The sequence below is a fragment of the Podarcis muralis genome, chromosome 8 (assembly GCF_964188315.1).
Source record: "Podarcis muralis chromosome 8, rPodMur119.hap1.1, whole genome shotgun sequence".
NCBI lineage: Eukaryota > Metazoa > Chordata > Lepidosauria > Squamata > Lacertidae > Podarcis > Podarcis muralis.
Window position 1 is genome coordinate 80,260,319 of NC_135662.1, and position 20,640 is coordinate 80,280,958.

A 20,640-nucleotide genomic window follows, 5' to 3' on the forward strand; every position below is an offset into this window, starting at 1 on the left:
TCTGAATCTCAGAAGCCAGAATAGCAAGAGGGATCACTGTGCAGTGAAAGCAGCAATCCCTCTTGCTGTTCTGGCTTCTGGGATAGCTGCACAGCCTGCATTCACTCCATAAGACGCACACACATTTCCCCTTACTTTTTAGGAGGGGAAAAGTGAGTCTTATAGAGCAAAAAATACGGTATATACTTAGCATTACATTTTATCTGTTTCTACTTTCAGGACTGCACAAATTGTGACTAGCCAGGGAAAAAAACCATGGTGTACCAGCCATGTTTTGTGGCCTGTTGGAATCTAATAGCTTCCTCTATCCCAATCCCATTTCTGCCATTTCAGCCCAGTAGCAGAATGTTATGACTATATAACTATATGGGCTGAATTCAGCTTGGTAGGTCACAGGTTGTACAAACCTCACAAATACTCCACGCAGATGGACTCCATTTCCCTCCTGACATTTCAAAGTTTATGCTGTAGCTTTCCTTATGTTGAAATTTCAATTTACTTTCGGTTTTCTTTTTAGGAGCCTTATGGAGATGTGACAGAAAGAAGATTTCTTCGAGAGAAGCTGAAATGCAAGGATTTCAAGTGGTACTTGGATAATATTTACCCAGAACTCCATGTGCCCGAGGACAGGCCTGGCTTTTTTGGGATGGTAAGTAAAATTGTTTTTTTAAGAGGGGTTTTTCGTAAGACTGACAGCTCTCCTTCAGGATATTTTGGCAAGGCAGGAATCAGCAGAAAGTGTGATAAGTTCAAATCTCAACCTAGCCATGAATTCACTAGGTAGCCTTAGGTAATCCACTGTCTCTCAGCACTGGACACCGTGGGGATAATAATTTGTACCTTGTACAGAGCTATTGTAAGAAGTACTGAGAATGTGCAAAAACCACCTTCTTGACTAAAGGACCTACTGTTGGTCTCGTCTGCTCAGCCCGCCAGAATCTATATTCACATGCAGGGGAAGTCCCAAACTGACCGAGGGTTTGAGACCCATCAGCTACCCTCATCTGGTTTAGCAAAATGAATGTCAATAGGAACAAATGTAGGGTTCTGTATGTAGGCAGGAGAATCAGTTGCACAAATATAGGATGGGGGACACCTGGCTTGACAGCAGTACATGTGGAAAGGATCTAGGTGTCTTAGTGGACCACGTACTTAACATGAGTCAATAGTGTGATGCAGCAGGCTGCACCAACAAATGTAGAGTTTCTAGATCAAGGAAAGCCATAGTACCACTCTGTTCTACCTTCGTCAGACCCCACTGGTAGCCCATCTAGGAGAAGGTAACTCTGATCCTAAACCTCTGCTGCCTTGCAGGATATATTCAGGAGCAGAAAAGGCTAAGGAGTAAACCTTACACAAATTGGGAGTGGAGTCCCTAAGGTGGTTGGATAGCACCTTGTATGCCTCCTTCTGGCAACTCCTGCAGCCAGGCTGGTGCCAAACGTATTGCTGTGTTTTCCTTTGCACCAGTGAGGCTGAGAGGAGGGGTCTTGTTATCTGGGCAGCCCAGGACCTCCATACACACTGCCCACTGCCCAGGCTTTCGCCCCAGCATTTTAGTGCTGCTAATGCAGCAGTTTGACATCACCCCCAGAGGTGCACTCCATTGTCTCTCAAGTCAGACAGATGCCAACAACAACTGAGAATTTGAAAAACTTTGAAACGTTATAGACGTGCTTATCATTTTAAAATTGAATGATTCTTGAATTCATATACAGTGGTACTATGGTTCTCAAACTTAATCAGTTCCAGAAGTCCGTTCCAAAACCAAAGCGTTCCAAAACCAAGGCATGCTTTCCCATAGAAAGTAATGCAAAACGGATTAATGTGTTCCAGACTTTAAAAAACAGCAATTTAACATGAATTTTACTATCTGAGACCATTGATCCATAAAATGAAAGCAATAATCAATGTTCTGTACTATAAAATAAATAAGACAGTATTGTAGATGATAAAAATAAAATTTTTCCCCCCTTACCTGCACTGATGATAGTCATTGTTTGGGTGGGGGGCTTTTATCCATTTCACACAGTCAATCAGTAGCTGAACTAGGTTCCACACAGTCACAAAAACAAATTACTGGTAACCGGAAAAGCCTCAAAAACAAAACAAAAACACAAACTAAATAGCAAAAACAAAAGTGCCAAACTTAATTGGTTCCAGAAGTCTATTTGACTTCTGAAATGTTTGAAAACCAAGGTGCAGCTTCTGATTGGTGCAGGTGCCCCAGAAACAATAGCCGGCAGTCGTATCGGACGGTCAGCTTCCAAAAAACGTTTGCAAACTGGAACACTTACTTCCGGGTTTTCGGCGTTTAAGAACCAAGGCATTTGAGAATCAAGGTACCACTGCATAACTAGGTTCTTCTGGAGCTCATCAAGGGTCCAGAATCGTATCTGCAGCAGTAATCAGCTAGATGCTTCCCACTAATTAGATCCCAAGATAGGGATGGTATAATGTAGGGGTCAGCAAACTTTTTCAGCAGGTGGGGGGGGGGCGGGGCTGGACTATATTTTTTTTGGGGGGGGGGAATGAACTAATTCCTATGCCCCACAAATAACCCAGAGATGCATTTTAAATAAAACGACACATTCTACTCATGTAAAAACATGCTGATTCGCAGACTGTCCATGGGCTGGATTTAAAGGCGACTGGACCGCATCCGGCCCCCGGGCCTTAGTTTGCCTACCCATGGTATAATGCCACTATAAAGGAGCCATGCTTTTTTTCTCGGAAAACCCCTTCACATGTGTGCCACTACCACAATATGTTAACATTCACCATATGTCATGTGTAAGTGTATTATGTAATATATCAGATAACTGGCTAACTAATGTTCCTCCAGTGGCTTCCTTTTTGCTGCCTACCAAAAGGATACCTATCCAGTATTGACTGGGCTGTCTTCCCCGTAGCTGAAAACATCTTGCCCAGTCATGCTTGCTTTATGTTATATTTCCTCCCCTCTACTGGTTTTATTAGTTCTTGGCAGATCCTTTCCTTATGAAATCCCCCCCCCCCTTTTTTTTTTGGGTGATACTGCTGTGAATTTCCTTGAAGGGAAAATTATTCTTCATTTTATGTAGCTCTTGGGTCTGACATTTTGAGTTCAATGCAAATAAAGAAAGAATCAGTTCATTCCATGCTTGTTTTCACCGGGGAGAACTATGTTTACGACACATACAGCTTCCCAGCAAATTAGTACACAGAAGACCTGAAAGTCCTTCCAATGAGGATTCAGTCACATTATATTCGACCTTGCCTAAAGAAATTTGGAGCTAGGGTCAACAGTAATTCATATTGAAATAATTATTATTATTCATGACACTTCTCAACAGCATGACGCTTCTCAACAGCAAATTCTCATTTGCTACCTCACGCTACGTAAAAAAGTGAATATAAATTTAGATTATAAAAATAGTTCATATACCAACTGAGTGAATTTTGACCATTGGTCTTCATCACCAGCTCGTATTTGACATTTCAAGATCAATTATAGAACGTGGGAGTCCTCCCTGGCACAAAGAACAGTCAGCATATTTTAAAAAGCTCCAGGGCATATATTTTCAGGCAGTTACCAACACAATCTGGAGAGGAAATCCCCCCCAAAATATAATTGTATTCTATGTGTGGTACCTGACTAAGTCATATTCACAGTAGAGCCCCTGAAATCAGTAGGCTTACGTTACTAGTCAGGACTAACTTAAGATCATTGGTTCCTACTATTTAGTTGTGATGGTTTCTCATTAAAAAAAAAATTCTTATTGCTGCATCTGATACTTATACTGAATTATAAGCTGCTAAATTAATAGTTTTTAAAGTGCAGTGACTGATGGGATGTTTGGATTGTGGGCTGGTATCTCTTAACTGCCTTTTGCCACCTTTCAGCTGAAGAACAGAGGGATGGCAAATTACTGTTTTGATTATAATCCTCTTGATGACCATGATATAACAGGACGTGTAGTCATATTATATCCTTGTCATGGCATGGGACAAAATCAGGTAAGATTTCCCCTTTACTTCCATTAGAGGGTCGAAATGTAGTTGCCCTTTCTTTGTGCATGTTTTTTGATATTAAAATATTTACAACCCACTCTATCCTGCTTGATCTCAGGCATTGACACCTATTTTGTATCTTGAAGCGTTGTATTAATGAATTAACGCACACAAAACAATAAACAATGAACACTAATCTTAAAGCACAAAGCAAATTGTAGTAAAGGTAAAGGGACCCCTGACCATTAAGTCCAGTCGTGGCCGACTCTGGGGTTGCGGCGCTCATCTCGCTTTATTGGCCGAGGGAGCTGGCGTACAGCTCATGTGGCCAGCATGACTAAGCCGCTTCTGGTGAACCAGAGCAGTGCACGGAAATGCCATTTACCTTCCCGCCGGAGGGGTACCTATTTATCTGCTTGCACTTTGACGTGCTTTCGAACTGCTAGGTTTGCAGGAGCAGGGACCGAGCAACAGGAGCTCACCCCGTTGCGGGGATTCAAATCTCCAACCTTCTGATTGGTGAATTGTAGAACCAGGCAGCAAATTTTGACAGTGCACAAATGCCTAAGTAAATAACCAGTTTTTAACCTGGCACCAAAATAAAGCTGAAGTTGTTCCAGGTAGACCTCAGAAAGGAGGCCTTTCCATAACCTATTCCATCAGGCCTATTTTCTGCATCTTGACATAATGGGCATCTCCTAAAGATGGTATTTTAATGAGCCGATCTCAGTGTTCAGGCAGTTTGTTTGTTTGTTTGTTTGTTTATAAATTCAACCATTTAACACCATAGTGGAGAGAGATGCTACTTCAAATACTTAAGTTCCCATTTCTTTAGGGTTTTATTGACTCTAAATTTATGAAATAGGTATTTGCAATCAATGCAATGCATCTTAACTCTGGCTTCAATATGTAGTTCCACTTAGCAGCCTAGCTGCCACATTTTACACTAACTGAAACTTCAGTGTCTTCATCAGGAGCAGCCCCATATAGAGTGCATTACAGTCATTGAACTGGGGACTACCAGAGCATGAATTACTGTGGAGATGCTATCCCTGATCAAGAACGACTGTAGCTGGTAGATCAAACTGAAGTTGGCCAAACAGACTCCAAGCCATACACCTGCTCCTTTGGGGCAGGGTGTCTTGTGTGTCAAAACGCTTCCATGTTGTTTGCCTAATTCCTATTCACAAAAACCATCAACCCTCAAGGCCTCTGTCTTGTTGGGACTCAGTCTGTTTATTAGTTCATATGCAGACACCTATCCAGCACTCCACAACTTCCCCTAACTTGGTAAATATGGATTGGGTGCTAATGTTTTAATGTTGTATTTTAATTTTGTTTTTAAGTTATAATCATTCAACTTGTTTTTATTATTGCTTGTAAGCCGCTCTGAGCCCGGCCTTGGCTGGGGAGGGCGGGGTATAAATAATAATAATATTAATAATAATAATAATAATAATAATAATAATAATAATAATAATAATTATTATTATTATTATTATTATTAATGTCACCCAACTCTAAACTTCACCCAGCAGCTTCATACAGATACAGTGGTGCCTCGCAAGACGAAAAGAATCCATTCCGCAATTCTCTTCGTCTAGCAGTTTTTTCGTCTTGCGAAGCAACCCTATTAGTGGCTAAGCGGATTAGCGCTATTAGCGGTTTAGCGGCTATTAAAGGCTTAGCGGCTTAGCTGCTAAAAGGCGATTAGCGACTTAGTGGCTTAGAAAAAGGGGGGGGCGGGAAAAAAATCGCAAGACTAGCAAAGCAAGCCCATAGGGAAAATCGTCTTGCGAAGCAACTCAAAAACGGAAAACCCTTTCGTCTAGCGGGTTTTCCGTCTGGCGAGGCACCACTGTATTATATGAAGCATGTTCCCAGCAGCAGGGGGTGTGGGGGAGCAAAGCCACTGTAGTTTTAGCACTATGCACCAGAAAGCTGTGTACACCAGGCATAGGCAAACTCGGCCCGCCAGATGTTTTGGGACTTCAACTTCCATGATCCCTAGCTAACAGGACCAGTGGTCGGGGATGATGGGAATTGTAGTCCCAAAACATCTGGAGGGCTGAGTTTGCCTATGCCTTTAAACCATAGTTAAGCCAAACTGTGATTTAAAGTGACATGCAAACTGGTAAAATAAGGTGTTTCAAAGTCTAAAGTTGTTTCAAAGTGCTAAATTGGATCGCTCTCTAGGGTGATGCAGATTACTCAAATTTGCATACAACTTTTTCCACTATAATTTCCCCCCCTGCAAAACCCACTTCACTGATTGCAACCGCAGGTGGCTTTGTTTTTAAGGTCTAAGATCTAAATTCTGGTGGCATTCATCTCCTGGGCTGGATCCTGGCATAGCCAGAGTGAGTCTATTGGTGTGCACTTTGCCTTTCCCAGCTGGCTGCATGTCTCTTCACTGCTGTTGCAGAGCCTGCAGCAGGCTTTGTTTGAAGCTCTTAGCCCCACAGCTTCTTCTGCTGTAACAGCTGCTCTCACATTTGAGGTCCTCCAACTCACTCAGGGCTAAATGGAGGAGGAAGGTTTTTGCCTTTTCAGCTGCTTTCTCTCTGCTTGGTACTCTGTGGATCAAACCAACAAACCTTTATTAACGCTGTAAACCTCCTGTCCTGCCCCAGTTCCCACAAACCCTTCTATCCCTCCTCTTTCTTCTCATGGCCCTGGCTGATTATGAAATACCCTCCCCAGAGATTCTTGTTTGGCACCTACCATCCTATCCTTTAGGTGCAGAGTTAAAATTATTCTCTTCCCTTGGGCTTTTGGTATGTAAAAGCACAATCCTTTTGTCGTTTGCTGTGTGCCAATTTTCCTGCTGCTAGTTTCTGTTACTGATTTGTTTGTGTTTTAAACTTGTGTGAATTTTATATTTTGTCTTGGATTGTAAGCCACCTTGAAGACCTGGTAGAAAGGCAGGGTATAGTATTTTTTAAAAATATAAAATGCTGCATCCCTATATACTCTACTGCCAGGGATGAAGCTGTATTGAACACAGTGGGCCTTCTTAGCAAACATGCATAGGTTTCCTCTGTGAGCTGCCATAATACCACTAACCACTTGCCCCTGACTAGTCCTTCATTAATCCTCTTTCTACCCATTTCCCTGTCATTTTCTTGGATAGTTTTCTATGTGTTCCTTTATATTCATTACCACTAACTACGGTTACTAAATAATAATAATAATAATAATAATAATAATAATAATAATTATTATTATTATTATTATTATTAATACCCCGCCCATCTGGCTGGGCTTCCCCAGCCACTCTGGGCGGCTTCCAAAAAAAATATATTAAAATACTCTAATACATCAAACATTAAAAGCTTCCCTAAACAGGGCTGCCTTCAGATGTCTTCTAAAAGTCTGGTAGTTGTTGTTCTCTTTGACATATTGGCAGTAGTTAGTGCCTGATGAACGAATTACCAAAAACAATCTATGTCGGGGCTGCAATTCAGAAAGGTTACAGTTGTCGCTACTGGATATGTTAATTTAGTTCCTGGTCTGGAGGACCCCCCCCCCCAAAAATACGACTTTTTTCCATTTAAGCTCTAGAAGGATGCCTGTCTGAATGTCACACATACATACCTAAAGTTTTAGTAGAGATTTTATTTCCGTTTGGGGTTTACAGTTTTTTGAATACACCTCCCACAATGAAATACGTTACAACACACGGCAACCTGAAGTCTGCGCAGCGGTTGATCCGGGATCTGACTATTTGAAAATGTATTTGTGCCAAGAAGGTGTCCAGAACATTCCTGAAAATCAGAAAATTTTATTTAGAGAGGTAAGGATGCAGCACAGTCTTTTTGCTTGTATTGTACAGCCAGCAGCCATTAGCAATGAGTTAATGGGTTAGGGCTCAGTCCCCGAAAGAAGCTTCAAACAGAATTGCTCTCTAGAATAGTGGGGTGGCAGTTCATTGCTTGTTTCCCCTCACTCACTGAAACTACTTCAAATGTATTCATGCTTAAGAAGAAGGTTGGTTTTAGTACAATGTGAGGGTCAGGGGTCTGAAAGCTGTTGCCCATCTGTGTCCACCGCCCCCCCACCCCCCGCGCACCTGAAAGATCAGGAAATATATTTACAACAGTGTTTAGTGGATTTCCTGGATAAGCTTCCACTGTAGATTGCAGCACCACTTGATCGGCGCAACCCCAGTTGATACTGGACTGCAAAGAATGATAATATGCCTTCCTCTTTTAAGGCAGATAGGCTATCTGAAACCGCTGTATACGGTTGGTGATTTGCAGATCCAGGCCATTGCAGCCCTTCCCCAAAATATTTTTGATTAACTAAGGAAAAGGAGGACGTACCCTCAAATTTTAAACTTCATATCAGATTAAAATCCTTTTTTGATTTCACTTTATTCAGTAGGTACGGTATATGTTTAAATTGTTGCTCCCTTACTACATAGACTGCTTCAGCTACATTGTGATAATTACTACCAACAACTTTGTCAGAACTTCCAGATAATTGTTGAGTTGAAAGGGACCCTGAGGGTCATTTAGTCCAACTTCCTGCAATGAAAGAATCTCAACTAGATCATAGAATCTTAAGAGCTGGAAGGGACCCAGGGGTCATCTAGTCCAACCCCCTGCAAAGCAGGAATCTCAGCTAAAGCATCCATGACAGATGGCCATCCAGCCTCTGTTTAAAAATCTCCAAGGAAGGAGAGTGCACTACCTCTCGTGGGAGTCTGTTCCTAATGTTTATAAACAGCATTTAAGTATGAAATAGTTTTGCCAGAACTCCTGTTAAAGTTAATTTCTTCACTGATCAGCAAAGGCTGCATTCGGAGAGTTTCAAGAAAAAGAGTTCTCCTTAATTACCATTGTCTTGTCAGATAGTCAGTCGCTTACTAAGAGTGACTGCAGTTGCTAAATAATCTTCAGATTCTGAATCTGCACACAAAAAATATTGACAGAATCCCACGCCTCTTTGCTTTTCTGTTAGTCTTCCTTCTTTCAGTTAGACTACTAAAAAGCTAAAAAGCGATGTTGATAAGTGCATTATCAGCTGGACTCTCAAATATTATTATACTGTCTTTACTGTAAAGTATAAAGTGTTCTGTACCATCTTTTGTAGGATGGAACGTTACTCCATGTGCAGACCCAGAAGTGCATACAAGCAGAATCTAATGCTTATGATGGCAATTCAGCGCCTTTATTACGGCCGTGTTCCAATTCAGAATACCAGAAGTGGTTTTTCGAAGAAAGGAGCTGAAGTGGAACTCCACTATTTTGTGCAAGAAAATAATTGAAATGGAAGAAAGAAAACCTTTATTTTTTTATGCAGAAGGGCTGCACTTTTCCTTTTCTACTTTCCTGGCATTGTAATGTATATATTAAATTGGTACAGATTTTCCTACAAAAGAAATCCGTACCTTACTTGGCAGCTATATGACTTCTCCAAAAGTGTCCTAATCCCACCCCTGCCCCTGCCAAAAGGCCATGTATTTATATAAACCTGTTAGGTATGGTAATGAAATGCAAACGATTGCACTAACATTTGACAACGTAAATATTTATTTTTTTAGCAAGAGTTTCTGCAGTTGTGCCTCTCTAAGAGATATTAAAATGGGCCAAATTTTGCTGTGAAATGTGTGATTATAGGAGATTTCAAGTAGATTTATTTTCTGTGTACACCTGACATCTTAGGACTGAGTAGCAAACATGGTGGCCTTCAGTTGATGTTGGATCTAGCTCCCATCAGCCTCAGCCTGAATGGCCAGTGGTCATGGATGATGGGTGTTGTAGTCCAACAGTATCCGGAGGCTACTCTGTTAGCTATCCCTGCTTTAGGACTGGTACATTTGCTCAAACACTGGGGAACCATACAGATAGTACATACTGGAAATTCGACCATAGGCAATCATAATATAAAATATCAATCAATCAAGCTGTGTCATGGCATGCTAGGTTAAAATTAATAATTTAGTGATTGAAATTAGCCTTTTAAAATAAAGCACCCATCGTAAGCTTTATTTCGGCAAAAAATGGTGAACTAGATGTACTGGGGGCCTATTTCTGGCATACAGAAAAATGAGTGAAGGGGAAAAGAATTTGCAGGAGCAGATTTACTAAGGGGGAAACTATGTGTTGCACTGCAGCCATGTGTCACAAAGGGCTGGCAGCCCCATCTATGTGGCAAAGCACATTCAGGTGGGGGCAGTTTGCATCAGTTGAGGAGAGGCGAACAGTTAACCCTTTTCTTGTTGGGCGCTGTTCCTCTGAAGCTTCTCCTTCCAATGTGCTTTTAGTATTCAGAACCTGCATTTATCTCACAAATAGGCCTGGAGCCCTCTAGGTACAAAGGCAGCTGCAGGGGTGGGATGTTCCAGGAGAGTTGCTGCAAAGGGAAGGGTTAAGCCTCTCATTTCCTCCTGGCCTTTTTCTAATGCAGATCTCCACCTCTGGAAGGTGCTTTGCAATGGAGAAGGAGACGTTGGGTTTGTTTCATATGTTTGTGACGTAATGGGTAGTTTGCCCCTGCTAATTAAGGCAACCAAGGATAGCATTCAGTTTTAAAGCTTTTAAAATAACTTGAAACTTTTTCTATACTTCGTACATTCCAGTTATACTCAGAATAGTCCCATGCAAATCAGTGAACCTAAATAAGTGAAATATTGCTATTAATGGGTTTGCTTTGAGTATGACTTAGTTGAATATCACCCAGAGCCTTGGGTTTTAAAGAACCGACAAAACTACCTCAGACCACAAATTTTGAACTGGGCTTTAATCTTATGGTACTTTTTAATATGATAATTTTCCTTTTGAAAAACATGATAGGAAATGTCCCCATGCTCTGCTAGCACATAGCAGCCAACTTCAATAAAGCAAATATTGCATTATACCAGAGGGTACCAGTTTACTAACATAAAGTTAAGTATACCAGATTAGGCAATTGATACTATGTTAATACTAAATTTCAGTAGCCAGCTTTCATCACTGGTTCTCCACTACGGAGAGGAAAAACTAACTGTAGTGGTTGGCACTTCAACACAAAGGGATTTTTCTGCCTTGAGCCATTCATGTACCAAATTTTTGGCTGCTCTACTTAGGGCATAACCAATCTTCAAGCCATACAGTGCCAAAGTCCCACTTGACCTGATGACTCCACTTATCTGTGTGACAGAAAAGATGAGGTGTGATATCGGTGTGAGGAATCCTGCACAGCATCTATACTTCCTTTCCCCCCCTAGATAGTTCCTACACTTCTGTTTGTGTGCTTAAACAGAAGATGGGGATACTTTTCTTGCAGCTTCCTCACTTGAAATATTTCTCAACAGAGTAAGTGAAACTTACTTTGAGAGAGTGTGAGTGTGGAGGATTGTAGCTTAATCAGAAACAATTCTTAGTCAGTGTTGAATCACCAGTCTTGGAATTTTTCAGGCAACAACGTTGCCAGTTTCCACAGATCAAGCTTCATAATCTCATACCGCTTTGGACTTCAGTTGAGGTTCATCAACTTCTTCAGTGTCTCATGAAGGATAGCCCAAAGCAACACCTGCCTGGATTGCCTGTTATTTCATCAGGTATATACTATGCTCCCTGGGAAATACGCTTCAGGAGTACCATTTTCCACCATCAACACCACCCCTGGTGTTTGCTGGGTATATCAGAGAAGAAGACAACAAATATATGGGAAGCAGGATAACATGAAAGCATAAGGAAGATGGCATCTGAAGAAATGCTGCAAACTTGGGAAGGGGTGAAGCAGTAGCATCTAGATTCACTGATGGTATTTTTCTTGCAGCGCCAAAATTGCATGACTTTTGTCGCTTTTCAAAGTGGTCTTATAATTCTGATCCATATCAGAATCACTGTTGACATGCATCATGTGCTATGAAATTACATAGTTCTTGGAGGCTGCTTCTTCCTAAGTGCCTTAAAAATTAAGCAGTCTTATTCTGTTGGATATATTGGGAGGTTTCTTCACCTTATACTTTGTGTTATCACATGGCTGTTGAAACTGTTTAAAAGTATGATAAATGTTGTTTAGTAACTTTATAAATGATAGTGAGACTGTTTTATAATGGTTAGATAATCCAACTTTTTCTAGGAATGTGAGCATAGGTGGGAGGTTTGTCTAAGACTGTGTAAAGTTCTGTGTTCAATTAATGTAGCGAGTACAAAAGCCAATAAACTATTTGTTGATTTGTCCTTCAACTTTTCCTTTTAACCTTTTTTTTTAATCTCCTAAAGGCCTTATCTGCCAGAAGCAGGCAAGTAAAACAAGAAATACGTTGCCTGCCAGTTTCCTTTTTCTGAAAGTATAGTCTTTTCTAAAAGACTATACTTTGAAGATTCTTTTGAATCTAATACTGACATTAATTGCACTACCTCGCAGAATACCTGTTGTTTTTTTTTATTCTACAACATTTGCATTTAGATAACTGCTGGATTTTGACCCATGAAATCTAAGGAGTCTTTAAGACAGACATGAGAGGTCATTGCAGTGCGAAGGGTAAATAGGCACTTCTGATGCCATTTAAAATGTTTTAGTCATAGGATAAGAGTTTTGTTACGAATATACACACACTAAAACCCCCCTGGAATGTCAGTATTGGTAATAGAGCAATAGAAACAACTGAACATTATTTCCTGATTGTATATTTTCCACTTAGCTACTTAAAGCAGAGATTAGACAGGTAACTACTAGAGACAGAGCCTTTTCTGTGGTTGCACCTTAATTGTGGAACTTGATTGCTGTCATTGCTTTGCCCAGCAAAGTCTGTCCTATTTTTTTGGACCTTTTTTAAAAAATGATTCTCCTGCATGTTTTTTGTGCATTCTTTATGCTTTTGACTTTCTGCTATTTTTATTATTTTGATAATTTGCTCACTACCCTGGAACCCAGTAATCTCATAAAGGCATTTTTTACAAAATACATTATAAAAACACCTGCTACGATGGTAGGTCAGATACATCTGGGGGAATGCTTGTAACCTGCAGAGACCCCTTGCAGGTTGTAGTGTTTCTTTTGTGTGCACAGATAACCTTGATGGTGTAGCCCAGGCAATTCAATCTCAATGGTAGTAGAAATGACTCTGCTGCGACAGTCATTTTGTCCCCTAAGTGCAGCACTTTATTTTTCCTCACATACGATTAAGTGGCAGAAAGTAAAAGAGTGCACTCCTATGCCATAAGAGTTGCAGCTAAATTTATTGGATTATTCCATTATCTGGGACAGATAGGAGCTTTTGCGTCTTTTTAACTTAAGTTATATTCATCGTTTTGACCCATGCAATTTAAAGTGAACCACTGAGAACCAAACCAGCTCATCTGCTTAGCCTTAAACATTTTATCCTCATTCTGTGTCTTTTTATTGGTGAAATGCTGGAACATATCATATCAATATTTATAGAGTGTACATCATCTCTTTTGGGGCATGACAGATTTCAGGATGATTCCCCTCCCCAATATTAATATATGTAAGCCACTTTTCAACATTGTATCTTTGTCATTTGATGGCTTTGTATGTTAGATTATCTCTAGGTGTAACATTGCACCCTTCTATTATTTTTGTTTGTTTGTTTATCTTAACCTTCTATATTGCCATTCATCTGAGAATCACAGGGCAGTTTACAATATAAAAACACAAAAATACATACAATAGTATCAAATAAAAACAATACGCTCACATTTACAAGGCCATAGATTGTTTAATTAGCCAAAGGCCTGGGGAATGTTTTTGCCCGGCACCTAAAGATATGTAATGAAGGTGCCAGGCAAGCCTTCCTTGGGAGAGCATTCCACAAGCAGGGAGCCACCACAGAAAAGGCCTGTTCTTGTGTTGCCACCCTCTGGACCTCTTGTGGAGCAGGCACACAAAGGGCCTCAGTGTAGTCAACTATTTAGTAACTAATAACCTAGACATTCCTTGGATGACTGCCAACTGAAGGCAACCTATGTATATTGTGGCCTCAGAAGTAAGTATAATGTCACACACTTCATCGGGAGAAGGGTAATTAGGCTGAAACAGAGCAGCATTCATTGCTCCAGTATCCCAAGTCAGAAACATTGAAACTACTAGTCCAGCAAGGCAGCATTGTTGTTACCTGAAACACAAGCAGTTACCTATGGCCTGCCTGAGTAACACTGCTTGGGAAGAAGTCCTCTGGGGAGCTCTTGGTGGAAAACCAGAGATTTCAGAAGCCCTGCAAAGCTGAGCCATAAAGCTATAAAAACCACGGGTATGGAGAACTGTAGAGGTAGAAATAGCTAGCTCTAAAGCATTCACCATACAGTATCTGTTACAAATGCCTGCTTGGTGTAGTTGCAACAAGCAGGTGCATCTCTCGATCCTCTGGGAACATAAGGAGGCTAGCATTTATCAAGGCACCTGCTCCCTAGCAGCAGACTTTGCCAGAGCTTCTCAATGCCAGTGCTCTTAATGCAGCGCAACAGGCCATGGAGCTGGGGAAATTAACCAGCTGGAGAATAATAGTTTGGTCCCAAAAAAATACATCCGTATCTGAAACGCACATATGAGAAAGACCACAAGTTTGTAATGCTGAGATTGCCATGAAAGGGTTCGCATATCAGTAGCTTGGTCATGTGTAAATTGTGTATTTTAAATTGTGTTTCCACATAGTTTTGTATCTTGAAGGTTCAAAGAAACAGCAAGGCTGTTTCTGTAGAGTGAGTAGTGCAGGAATGACAGCCCTGTGGCCCTCCAGATGTTTTTCGACTCCATCATCCCCAACCATTCTCCCTGCTAGCTGGTGCTGATGGGGCTTGACTATCCCTGTCCCTGAACTAGTAGTGTTGAGGAAACCCAATCCCACCCAGTATGGGCAAAGCACACTTAGTGGCCAACTGTTGGGTTGTGGGGCAGAAAACCAGGTTAAGGGAGAATGGAATGAAGTATTCAAGAGGGCAGTGGAACACTGCACATGCAGTACCCACTTGCAAATACAAATAGCAAACTCAATTCTTTGAGAGCCAATCCTTATGCAGCCGAAACAGTACCACCAATGCACGAGAGAGGTATCTGTAGGCTTGGGGAACCCTTAAGGTTTGTAGAAGTACACATTTATTTAGATGCCTCCCCAACCCCCCAAAGATAGGAAAAACCTGAAACAATCCAATGGAAACTGAGCATGCTCATTGGCCATGGAAGGATGTCTATTGAGGTGAGGAATGGAATAGAATAGAGTGTCGTGGAAGACAGGATGGCCAGCTGACTAGAACATTCTTAATTGGAGCATCCTACTCTGTCATGTTTTGTCGCAGTTCACACTTCTTTATTTTGAATATTTGTAGGCAGCTTTTCCAGTGGAGCATCCATTTGAAGTGTAGCATGTATGCTCACTGACTCAAAAGTTTGGCGCCTCATTTAAGGATGGGGGAAAGCCACACTTTTCATAAGTTGAAAAATTGTTCCAGGAAAGTGTGAGTGTGTATTGTGTGTGTGTGTGTTGTAACCTCACAAGAGTTGGGCAGTCAGCACCTTGCATGGCTGGCTTTCGTTGCGAAAATGAAGGTCAAGTCCAAAGAGAAGACAGACTGTCTTCCACTTTGTAATATGGTGAGCACATTTAGCAGAAGGCTCATTACCTTAGTTATATATGTCTGATTTATCTCTATGTGATAAATGTTCTTTTGATCAGGACACAGTTGTGGCCCATTACTTGAGGTTGCAGTCATCTAATAGTGAATATCTAAGTTATCTCTGGGGGGAAATTGGCACAACTCCAAGAGCAATTCAAAACAGTGTTCCTATATGTTTACATAAATTATATATCTCTGTATGCGTATGTGTAACTTCCTTAAAAACTCAGATAACCTAAAATCACTGGTATCCTGTTCCCAAATATATTTATTTGGAAGTTTCTGTTGTTTTAATTGAAATATTCCATTAATAATATAGGATCTGTTGCACTTCTAATAACCTTTATGTTATAGCCTTACAGATTCATTGAGTGAATGATGAAGTGACAAGAATTTTATTTCTGTGCAAACTGTAAGAGATGGATAGGCCGTGATTCAAATTTCATGCCCTCTTTTCCTTTGCCGATTTAAAATAAATGTGATGAGGTTTCAGCCAATTCCCTTGAGCAGACTTCTCTGTAATTTGATAAAACACTCCAGCAGAATATAGTCAGAGAGCTAACATTTTGTAGAGTTATCTGAAATGAAATCTTTGCACATTTGATTTGGCGTTAACAACTTGCTAAAGAACAATGCTTGGGGGGTCGGTCTCTGTGTGTCCCTGCATGTGTTTTGCTGATGCAGTGGAGAATAAATTCTGATGGATTTATGTTCAATAAGGCTGGTTTCATAATTAAATATCTAACTTTAAAATATATATATTGTCAAAAACAATATTTTTTAAATGTTGAAATTGTATGAATAAAAAAGACTTGTTTCTTTACATTTTTTTCTTAGCACATGGCATAGAAATATGGTCAGCGGCACCTGCAAACACTTTTGCAAGGCAGTTTATACAGTCATACCTTGGGTTGAAGTAGCTTCGGGATGAATATTTTCGGGTTGAGCTCCACGGCGACCCGGAAGTAACGCAGCACATTGCTTCCGGGTTTCACTGCTCGTGCATGCAACTGCGCTCAAAATGACATCACACGCATGCACGGAAGCAGCAAAACGCAACCCATGCACGCTCAGTCGCGTCTTATGTTTACTTCAGGATGCAAACAGGGTTCCGGAACGGATCCCGTACATATCCAGAGGTACCACTGTACTCCTGACTATCAGCTGATTGTTGGGCCTTCGGAGCGCAGTGCAAACATTAACAATCTGCAAATGTCAACAATCAGCTCATTGTTGGTGCTTGCAAAGAGCCCTGCGCAACTGACAATCAGCCAGCCACCAAAGCACAGCTCCAAGAATCAGGTGGGATTGGCTCCACTAAGGAGTTTACCATTGGGGTGGAGGAAATGGTTTGGATTCAAACTGCTTTTTCTGTAGAGGCAGAAGTGCTCCTAAAAATGGATAATTCTTCAGAGAAAGCTTCTCATGTGTTTCCTCTAAGGACTTAAATCCAAGCTGCTTCATTTTGGAAGAAGAAAACACTTAGTTTTCCCCTGTGCAGAGTCTTGCAGCTGATTGAAGGTGACTGGTGCTGAAAGAATGTCTTCAGTGTGGGTTGCTGCAACTCCCAATCAGCTGATCAGTGGTTAAAGTTATCTTCTTTGAACTTTGAGAGGCATCATTCACTACATTATGATAGCTGCTGATTGACAGTTGGGTGATCCAATTGGGATATAAAGATCTGGCCTTCTGACCATATCCAATTCCCCACTCCCATAATATAATATGGGTTTCTCCTTGATATTAACAGGTGAGGAGGTCCAAAGCACAAATAACATATGCTGTTCACTCCATATTCATGAGGAGTCAAACTCTCAGTGTGACAAGACCTGTGTTTTGGACCTCCTCACCGATTAATATCAAGCAAGATCAAAGTGTTTGAGTAGGCGCATATTGGGGGAGGGATATTGTATGATTGCAATGTCAGCCACCTTCAAAATTGACTGAAAGCAGCATGTAAATCTAAACAAAATGAGCTGGACAAGCATTCCTGAAGCAAAGGACAACAGCTATAAATTATTTTGCTGGCACCATGATACCATCATCTTAATCTCAGAGACCTATAGAATAACCTGATTCTGCCTCCTTCTGTTACTTAACCCCCTTTTCTTTTTGCTTCCCACCAATTCAGCAGAATTGGTGAAGTCATGACAGATCTGGTTTCTCTCCTGTTAAAAGCCCACAATCAATATGCAGACCACAGCCACCTACACATCTTCCTCAGTCCCTTCCTTCTTGTCATGTCCACTTGTGCAATTATTACATTCAGCGCCACTTAATTTCCTGGCTAAATATTCTGGTTGCTTTCTGGTGTTTTGCCACGTGTTGATGAGCACAATGTCTCTATCCTTCTCCCCCCTTGCTTTTTATCTCCTTTTACTGTTCCGCTGCTGCCCCAAGACCAAATATTTTCATTAAAATATTATTTACTAATATTTCTTGAATGCTTTTTAAAATTAATTCTCATTACTTATCTTCACCACCCTTCTTGGCCTCATTGTATGGGCATTTCCCAAACTGTCAACAGAATGATGACATAGTACTGCAACAAGATTGCATCCATTCTATTGTGTTGAAGATGTCCGGAAATGAAGCAAAAATAATGAGTCAGCATACATTCACATAGTGGTACTACTATAAATAAAGGATGAGGCCTATTAGTTATGACCCAGTAGTGAAGTCTTATTGCTGGGGATAACGCCAGATTAAGGCGTAGCTATGTTCTGCCACACAGAGCCTGAACAAGGAATGTTTCCACAAAATAATCAGACTTAGACAATGTAGCATCCATTTCAACTTTATAAGGACACAGTTCTATAAGGATTTACTTGTTGTGCTTAAACATGCTTCTGGTGAAGTGAACTCTAGCCCATGAAAACTTATGCCATAACAAATGTTTTGGTGTTTTAACCTTTTTGTTCTTTTCAATTGTTAGGATTTTAACCCCCTCTTTCACATTCTTCCTAGCTAAAACCGAACCCTTCCTTATCTCTTGTTAATACTAATAAAAACAGAAAATACTCCCTTTATTTTCATTTCAAACTCTTTTGGTATAGTTGAACTGACAGTCCTAATCTACCTTCAATAATTTTTAATTTATCAACACCCATTAGAACTTAACTCATAAGAAATCCAAATAGAAACAAAATGGTTTTTTTACAAACAAATTAACTCTGCCACATTAATTTACCAATAAATTTATACTTTTTATATTGAAAAAACCCGAGTCCTTAATGCATTCTGTTTCTCACAGAGCTATATTTTATGGCATTAATTATATTTTTCTGTCTTTTCTAATTTGAATTCTATATTAGAACGAAGTTTGATGTCGAGGCAGTTGTAGTACAACTGACATAGTTTACAACTCTTTGGTCTACCTTTTTAACTTCTGCCATGTTCTATTAACATTTTTTCCCTGCAGGTTTGCTTTGTCTGGTTGCATACGTTGTAGGGAGAAAATGAAATTAAATCTTTTAAAAATATCAAATTGTAAACAAGCCAGGCTGATTGTGAAATATATCGTCTTTATCAAAAAGACGCATTCAGTCAGCTTGAAAAGTGGAAAACAGTAGACCTGTGAGATAATGGGATCTAGACAATCTTTAATTTTGTGCACAGATGTGTGAATTAGTGTATGCAGGAATGTTTTCATATTATTTTTTTATGTAGGACATATGTTAAGTGGAAGGGTCTTGAGGGCAACAGAACTGGCTGTGGAACTGGCAGTGTTACAGATAGATACTCATTCTGCATTTGTAAGAAACATATTTATTTATTAAATACTTAAGGATTGCATTGCTGGATGCAATCAGCAACAGTATCAGTACAGCATTCTGTTTGCAAAAGGGATGCTGTTGCAGAAGACAAACAATGGAGTGGCCATTGCTTTTACATGTTGCTTGTGAACTTCCAGAGATACCTATTTGGCCACTGTTGCAAACAGCATGCTCGACTTAAGTCAGACTTTGATCTGATCCAGGAAGACAATTCTCTTTGCTTTTTGCCATGGTAGATAGGAAGAATGAAACAGTCATGTACAGAGGAAATGCCTCCTGCATTATTTTCAATGGACATGTATCCATTTACGGTAGCTATCACGACTTGATTTGCCACCTGTTTTTACTATTCCCCCACTCCAACTCCCTAGATGCTCTGTGAATTTCTCTTAGAAGCAAAAACAAAGTGACAGTTGCCACATGCTATGGCACTGAATGAGGGACGCGGGTGGTGCTGTGGTCTAAATCACAGAGCCTAGGGCTTGCCGATCAGAAGGTCGTCGGTTCGAATCCCCGCGACGGGGTGAGCTCCCATTGCTCAGTCTCTGCTCCTGCCCACCTAGCAGTTCGAAAGCACGTCAAAGTGCAAGTAGATAAATAGGTACCGCTTTGGCGGGAAGGTAAATGGCATTTCTATGCGCTGCTCTGGTTCGCCAGAAGCAGCTTAGTCATGCTTGCCACATGACCCGGGAGCTGTCTGCAGACAAACGCCGGCTCCCTCGGCCTTTAGAACGAGATTAGCGCGCAACCCCGGAGTCGTCTGCGACTGGATGTAACAGTCAGGGGTACCTTTACCTTTGGCACTGAATTCCACAGGCTAATTATTTATTGTTGCCAAGCAATGTGCATAGAGCTCTACACAGAACTTACAGGATGGATCGGTTTTGCATGGCGGTTTGCATCTTCGTGGTACGTTGTTGAAGACTAATCAGTGTTTTTGAGGTCGGGACGTACAACTACTGTGTGAATAGAGGGGCTAAAGTGTGCACAAGCCCCTTCTCAACGTGGCAAAATGTCACCAGTGACCGGGGTATGTTTACATCACTGCCTTAGTAAAGCCTGGTAAAAAGGAGACTGAGAGGAGATACGATAGCCATCTTCAAATCTCTACAAGGCTGCCACATGGAGGATGAAGCTTGTTTTCTCGGGTAGGACTCGAACCCATGGCTTCAAGTTGCAAGAAAACCTCAGAAAGAACTTTCTGATGTTAAGAAACGTTCAACAGAGGAATGGACTCCCCCGGGTGGTGGTGGACTCTCCTTCCTTGGAGGTTTTTAAGCAGAGGTCAGGTGGCCATCTCGCAT

At 40.9% G+C, this 20,640-nt stretch overlaps 1 protein-coding gene across 1 annotated transcript in view; it reads left to right on the top strand.

The window, feature by feature from the left end:
- The window catches only part of GALNT12 (polypeptide N-acetylgalactosaminyltransferase 12), a 36,464-nt gene extending 24,291 nt beyond the window's left edge, over window positions 1-12,173 (top strand). The window contains exons 7-10 of the mRNA XM_028737977.2: window positions 518-649; window positions 3,886-3,999; window positions 7,634-7,789; window positions 9,091-12,173. Of these exons, the coding sequence (XP_028593810.2) occupies window positions 518-649; window positions 3,886-3,999; window positions 7,634-7,789; window positions 9,091-9,228 (540 nt within the window). The 3' untranslated portion in view covers window positions 9,229-12,173. The remainder of the gene's footprint in view (window positions 1-517; window positions 650-3,885; window positions 4,000-7,633; window positions 7,790-9,090) is intronic.
- Window positions 12,174-20,640: the final 8,467 nt, after the last annotated feature.